This window comes from Cariama cristata, unplaced genomic scaffold (assembly GCF_000690535.1).
Source record: "Cariama cristata isolate BGI_N322 unplaced genomic scaffold, ASM69053v1 scaffold28789, whole genome shotgun sequence".
NCBI classification, from domain to species: Eukaryota; Metazoa; Chordata; class Aves; order Cariamiformes; family Cariamidae; genus Cariama; species Cariama cristata.
In genome coordinates, this window is record NW_009635690.1 from 684 (window position 1) to 8,027 (window position 7,344).

The 7,344-nt window shown below is 50.2% G+C and overlaps 1 protein-coding gene across 1 annotated transcript in view; it reads left to right on the plus strand.

Annotated features, from left to right (window-relative positions):
- The first annotated feature begins 2,587 nt into the window (after positions 1-2,587).
- The window catches only part of LOC104167398 (probable G-protein coupled receptor 83), a 7,330-nt gene continuing 2,573 nt past the window's right edge, over positions 2,588-7,344 (plus strand). The window contains exons 1-3 of the mRNA XM_009707643.1: positions 2,588-2,971; positions 3,755-3,880; positions 5,139-5,272. Of these exons, the coding sequence (XP_009705945.1) occupies positions 2,588-2,971; positions 3,755-3,880; positions 5,139-5,272 (644 nt within the window). The remainder of the gene's footprint in view (positions 2,972-3,754; positions 3,881-5,138; positions 5,273-7,344) is intronic.

Genomic DNA, 7,344 nt, shown 5'->3' on the forward strand with positions numbered 1-7,344 from the left:
AGCAGGAAGAGACGTCCCCATTCGTCATCCACATTTGAGGCCATGGTTCCCTGATCACTGCGAGCTACTCGAGAGTGCAGGTCCTACAGGTAGTCCTTGAGAAATGGGCGTCTCAGTCACATGGGCATGTTGAGGAAACCTCTTTGTTTTTTTTAAATTGAATAATCTGCACAAGGTTTCTTCTTGCTGGTCTTTCATTTCTTCTCCACCAGTCTGAAGCACGTGGACTGCAAATCTGACTTGACCCGTGCATTGTAGTAGTTTCTTGACACTCGGCCTCATCTCATGGCAGCAAAGACGTTTCCACATGAGAACTTAATGGGGATTGATGCAGGGAAGGCAGCAGGTGGTTTCATCTGTCACACCACAGCATCCTCTCTCAAGCTCAGTGATGGCATTTCAGTGTAGCATGAATATCCCAGCTGTGCGTATTTAAAGATCAAAGTGGTTCATCTGGAGCTGACTAAAATAATATTTTTTTGTCAGACACATGCTGCATTACCCTTAGGTCCCTCTGACTGCCTGCTGAGAGCTGCCATGCACCATAAAGGATGACACCCTGGGTATATACCACAGCGGACAGTAAGGAGGTGTGGAGTCCTGCACGCCTTACCCAGGCATGGGATAAACCTTGCAGATCTCTTAAGGCTCTCAGTGGAGCGGAGAGCCTGTCTGCTCTCCCGCCCCCAAAGCCCAGAGGGATGTAGTTCTGGATTCTCTCGTTACCTGTGCAAGCATTGAGTCCTTTCTGACTCGTGCCAAGCTCCTTGGCTCAGAGATGTTTTGCAGCAATGAGTCCCGTGTGCCAGCCATCTTTTTCAAAGAAGGTGAATGATCCCTGTCCCTGGTTTCAGCTCTGCTCCCAGTTTCATGGCAGCTCCCCAGGTTCACATCTTGTGAGAGAATCAGACTTGGGACCTGGTCTAGGGCTGGTCTTGATGCTCCCAATACCGTCAGCACTGGGAGAACAACAAGGAGCTTTAATTGCCTGCTGCGTTACAGCTACTTTGCTGTAGCAGAATCAGTGAGCACTTGTCACACTCTCTGTCCTACTCAGGCTTCTTTCACTCATAAATTTGCCCAGAAGACAGCCATAGCCTCTTTTCAAGATTTGTTCTTCTCTCCATCTCCTGGATGACTCCTCCTTCCATCCACCCCACCATGTTGCTTTAATATCCACTTTCTTTTGAGAGGCATCTTCTCGTAGGTCCTCCGGTATTCACAACACTCCCCAGAGTAAGCAGACAAGCTAAAGTGGATTGTGTTATGGGAATGCATGGGTACAAACACACTTGGTCCCCTGCACCTTATTTCCATCAGAAAACAGTTGATCTCTGACTCCCGGTGGTGTTTGCAGCCGAGGCCACCAGTGGGACTGAGCGGTGGGTTGGTTTGGCGTCTGCTGGGTGTCTGCTTCAGGCCACCACCTGCCGTGCGGCGAGTTGCCTGCCCTGGATGGCCGGCTGGTCTGCTCCCTGGGAAGGTCTCGGGGAGCCTTTTAGTGCTCTGAAAGCTCTGCTTATTAATCCCTCAGACTGTGTGAGGTCCATTGATTTGTGCACACAGCCACCGGGCTGGATGGGAACGGCATGTACCAAACAAACCAGTCACCTCCACCCGACAGAGCTTCCAAATGACTTTCTCCTCCCGTATGTCGCCTATCTGTAAATACCGGCGTGCATAGTTAATAGGTTCCACCTAACATCAATAGATCAATGCCATCTAAAATCACCAGAAGTATCTAAAAATGGATATTGCTAAAGGTGAGGAAGCAGAGATTGTTTGTCTCTAGGGCATTGTTCTTGTGTACCTAGTGCTGTGTGTTGGTTTGTATAGGGTGTAAGTGGCTCCTCTGTGAGTTGCACGCCTCTACTGCTAAGTCTCGCCTTTTGCAGGAAAGATCGTTTTCTTGCTGAACCTGGAACACTGGAAGCAGAATTCAGTTGTTCGGAGGGGAAAATATGAGATAGACTAACGTCAACTTCTGATGTGATTTCCAGGTTCTGAATTACTTTAGGATAATTGCTGGGGTTAGATGCGGACAAAAGCTACCTCTGCTCTTGAAAATGATCCCCCAAATGGCGCTGCCTTTACATTTCAACAGAAGCGAAGCGAGTGTTTTGAAGTAGAGGATGAAAGCACCAACAGCGCAGCATTCTGTGGAACTGGGAGGAATAATGGACTCAGGTGAGAACAAAGAAGAAAAAGCTGACGTGGGATTAAAACAACTTCAAGCCCCACCTGAGGTTTTCCTACATTTGCTACATGTAATAACTAGTTCTTCTTTCCAGCCCGCCTGCGGAGCTATTGTTCGTCTTGGTATATGAAGGAGTTGAGAGCGTGCAGCCCCAAACCAGCCCCTTTCCAACGCGGCCATTGGAACTGCTCCCCAGTGCCACCTCTGCCCCTGGGGAACCCCCCGCACCTTTGGGGCTCCCTCTGCTTTAAGGTGGTGTTTGTAATGGCAGCTGCATCTTCACCAGCCTCCTAGAGAACCAAGCAGTTGAAGCTGATGGATCACTTGCTATGTCAGCTGAAGCTGTGATCCCAGCAACCCTGAGCTGATGAAGACTCCGGTTAACCCACCATGCCTGGCTTGCTGCTTCAGTCATACGGGTCACAGATAATGGGGTTTCTTGAGGAGTTTGACCATTACTCTTCCTTGGCCAGACTCATGTCAATCTACCAAGCAACCAACAGGACCACCTTCAACTGGACAGACAGCCGCATTGTTGAGTGGGAGAAATTTGCTGAGCTGGCTAAATACGAGCCGGAATCCCAGAAACCAACAGTGAAAGCTCTCCTAATCGTGGCGTACTCAGTCATTATCATCATGTCTCTCTTTGGAAACGTGCTGGTGTGCCACGTGGTGCTGAAGAACAAGAGGATGCACTCAGCCACCAGCCTTTTCATCGTCAACCTGGCAGTGTCTGACATTATGATCACGCTGCTCAACACACCTTTTACCCTGGTAAGTGGCCCACGGTGCTGTCCCTGCAGCCAGGAGGGGAATTTCTCACAAGAATACTGTGCCTGTGGTCACACCCGCTCTGTACACGCTCTTCTAGGACTGAGGCGTGAACCCAACACAATCAAGTGTGATAGACAACTCTGCCAGGCAAGTAAAACACTGTTCAGCAATCTGTGGGCTCCCTTTGTTCTGTTAGACTCTGTATCTCCTAAAAGACTCGAAAGTCTCTCCAAGTTTGCCACCAAAGCACAGCAAGAGCTTCTTGGGGAATGCAGAATATGTGCCTGGATGAACGTGTGCTTTTAATCTACATGTAGGAGAGCACGAGAGGGTCATGCTAAAAACTTAGGGGGTCGAAACAACTCGAATGCCTGTCATACTCGAGTGACTGGAAGAAAGCTTTTCAGTTAGGTATAGTCTTCAGTGAAAGCTCTCCAGACCTGAAGGGGGGTTTGTGTGACCAAAACTTGGTCCGCTTTTTCCAAATATAGTTGCTCTTATAATCAAAAAGTTATTACCGCTGTTCACAAATGGAGTTTATATGAATAGGCCAGGAGGGCTGTGACAGCACCGCTCGTTTAGTCTGTGGGTTTTGACCTTTTAAACTCTTACGTAAAGGTGTTTCAAAATCCAACATAGCTAGTCTTTCTCAGGGTTTCAGGTGGAGCTGCCCAGCCAGCCAGCCAAAACCCACGTGCCAGCTTGGGTGCGATCCAAAGGGTTTCCCCATGGATTTGTTTCCAGTACATTTGCTAGCCGATGACCCTGTTGTTTTCCCCTCAGGTTCGGTTTGTGAACAGCACGTGGATCTTCGGAAAGGCCATGTGCCACATCAGCCGCTTCGTGCAGTACTGCTCCCTCCACGTCTCCACGCTGACCCTGACGGCCGTCGCTCTGGACAGGCACCAGGTAAAACGCCGCCCGTCCACCCTTCCCTTGCAAGGCTCTGCCCAAGCCCCTGTCCATCTCGGTCAAGCCGTGGGGTTGAAGGTGGCTGAATCTTGGGGATTAAACCCATATCCAGTGAGAAGGCTCTAGAGCTAAATTCAAAGATGCTCCTCGTGTGTCAGGGGTAGGAAGGTTCAATGGACTTCTGTAAGCTCCCAGGTACGGGGCAGGAGGGAAAAAACAACACATGGCATCAGAGGTTTCACAGGACACTCCCAGTCTTTCAGTGGAAAAGGGTGAGGATGCGTTTTTCACGGAGTTTGAAAAGAGCCAGGTCCAACCTAGCCCCCCGGTGTGGCAGGGCAAGCTGATTCAAGAGGCTTTGTTTTACGGGGGGCGGGGGGGCCTTGAAAGACAGCAGAGCCAACGCCGAGTGCAAAGTGTTACTTCAGCTGTACAGGGAACTTTTCCAAGCGTTTTAGTTTACCACCCAAAACCTACTGAACACCAGTCTGTAGCACCCTGAGCTTAAATTCTGATTTAGTTGCCCGTTTGTTCTTTTGCTGTTCTTTTCCCGTTGGGCATTTGCTGCATCATCAAGTTGCAGCACAGTTGCAGTAAAAAGACATTCTGAGACTGAAGTCCGGTGGTATAGCTGTGGGACTAATGCTGGACCAGTATAAAGGGGAGCAGCAGAGTGGGAAATCTCTGGTGGAAACGCTGGGAGGAGACTCCAGGGCTGTGAGAAGGCTGTACCCAGCGCCTGCCTGCAGCCGGGCTGTGTCGGCTGCCCACGGGGTAAACGCCCGCTGCGTCTCAGACTTTATAAGCTCTTTACCTTTATATCTAAGAAAGAAAATTTCAGAAAAGATGATTTAATGCCTCAAGAGGAGGAGGGGTCAGCTTCATAGGTTCAGCTAGAACAGGAGACTTTTATTTATGTGATGCATACAGCATAAACAAACATACTCAGAAGTGAAAAGACTTATATAGATACCTCCTTTTTTGCTTTTACCTAATGTAACCCACAATTTAAGGAAAATGATCCTCCCAGAACTAAATAGAGGAAAACTTGTATTTGAAAGCACTTCTGAGCAGACTGAAGAGTTCAATGTTTCCCATTTTCCAGGTCACTCTAATAAGCAGGACATTTTCCTAATCGCGGCTGTCATTTTCTTAACAGTATTAGATCATGTCAAAAAATGCCTCTGCTGCGTGCATTGGTGAAGGGACTTTGCTTTCCTGTGCCAGAAGAGTCACAGTGAGGTCTCTGTTGCAGGTCATCCTGAACCCGCTGAAGCAGAGGATGTCACTAACGAAGGGAGCGCTCAGCATCTCTGTTATCTGGCTGATGGCAACCTGTTTCTCCCTACCTCATGCCATCTATCAAAAGCTTTTCCAGTATAACTACAGGTGAGTTATTTCCCCTTCCAAGCGAGCGTGAAGAAGTCCGATTGCCCTCTGTGGCGGTGGCTGTCACAGCGAGAGCTGCTGGAAGGGCTCCCAGGCTTGGGGAAGGACGTAGCGGAATGGGTGGGAGTTTGTGCGTGGATGAAATCTCAGTTCCCCCAGCAGAGGCTGGGCTGCTGGCAGAGCCGCCGGGCTCTCTGCAGGGCACACACATCCTCAGGACCTGGGTTTGCTTTTGCCATCTCCCCAGCGCCTGGACGAGGGGGTCCGTCTCCCCTCCCAACCTCGCGCTGGGCAGGCTCCAGGCACAGCATGGCCGGGGCACGGCAGGTGGGCGAGACAAACCTTCTCCAGTGTCGTGATACCGTCAGGAGGGGCTGTGTCCCCAGAAGGCTGTTTTTCTCCTGAGGGCCTGTCCTCTTCCTTCCTCACGCTCGCTCAGCTCCTTAGACCTAAGGAGACCACGTCTAGCCAAGTTGCTCAGGTGAGGAGGAACGAGAGCGCCAAAGCTGCTCTTTGAAAGAGAGAGAAAATAAAACTCATGGTGTAAACGTCTGGTACTGACCTTAGCAAGGCTATACAGAAAGAACAGGGAGGAGAGCACTGCCTTTGTAAGTCAGCAGGGACACGAACCCCAGATCTCCAAGACTTCATATGCCGATGCCCACATTTTAGCTTCCTTGCATTTCATTGATCTGGACCTATGAAACAGGACCAACCTTCCTTAAAGCTTGAGGCTTCTCTGCCCAGCGTTACATAAACAAGAAAAGCAAAAGAGACCCCTCCACCTCTTCCTCTGCAGTGAAGGGCTGGTGAGCAGAGCGGGGCTTTGACGGGGAAATGGAGTCGTCGCCGCGTGCTGCTTTGCCTTGCCCGACCGGGAAGGAAGCTCTTTGCTTGGTTGAACACGACAACAGAAGCTATTAAAAGGAGATGAAGTGGAATTTCACATCTACGTGAGGACTGCTGAAGTACCAGAAGAAAGTGTAGGTTCTCATCTAGAGGGGGAAAAAAGAAAAAAGGGGGAAAAAGATGCCAAAACTTATCTTTCCCCACTTTCAGCTGGTCTAGTAGTGTGGCAAACCAACCCAAAACCTCTCGTTCTTTATTTCTCCCTGGTAGAGAGGGTGACTTCCCAGGAATGAAGACCATCACTAGACCAGCTTTTCATTGCCGTTTGTGTAAGAGAGGTTACACAAAATGGGAGTGTCATCTGGGGTTCGCAGGTCTTCCTTACTTGTGCTTGTGATTGATTTGGCTGAGATACCTCTGGGGGGGGATATGATATCTTCAACTGCTTCGACTTTGTAAACAAAGTGCTGGGTTTCTCCTGGACTCGCATTGCTTCGCAGCTGTGTTCGGGGTATTACTGAACAAATTGCTTATGAATGAAGGAACGCCGCTATCTGTTTCAGAGCACCTGTCTCTGCTCATCCTTCAGCACGACCAGAGGAAACCCAGCCTCTCATCGGCATGCGGCAGCTCAGCGATATAAGGACTTCCAGGACGTGCTATTCTTATCCCTGCTTTCCATTGAATAAAAATCGCAGTTGTAATATTGCTCGTAATAGCTCAGGGTCAGGAGCTCCTAAGAAGTGCCCCCAGGGAGCTGTTGGGGTTCTGGCGCCGGGAGAACATGGGCATCGCCAGCATCAAACCTCTCTGGCCGCAGTGCACAGCAGCGTGGCCAAGTTCATGGTCATACCAGAATTTACCAAAACACAGCATCCAAACTGGTTTTACTCTCAACCAGCCTCTTCCCTGAAATAATGGTGAGCCTCTTGTACAGCTCTGCGTCCCTTCTTTAGAGGGTGAGAGGGAAGGGGGGGCAGCGAGGGCAGCAGGTGGATTTTTGGTTACCTGCGGGCTCACTTTGCTGCCAGCTCTCTTCAAATGCGTTTTTAAGCTCCGCAAGCTACAAAGCATCCCCCTCCCTAGGCCTCAGCTGCGCTCCAGCACTGACAGCCACAGCCCAGCCACTGCCCCAAGCTCCACGCGTCGTTCCCCAAAGAGCCGATTCCCAGGGGAGCAGTGAGGGACGACCGCCCCGCTCCTGCCCCATAACCTCTGCTTCT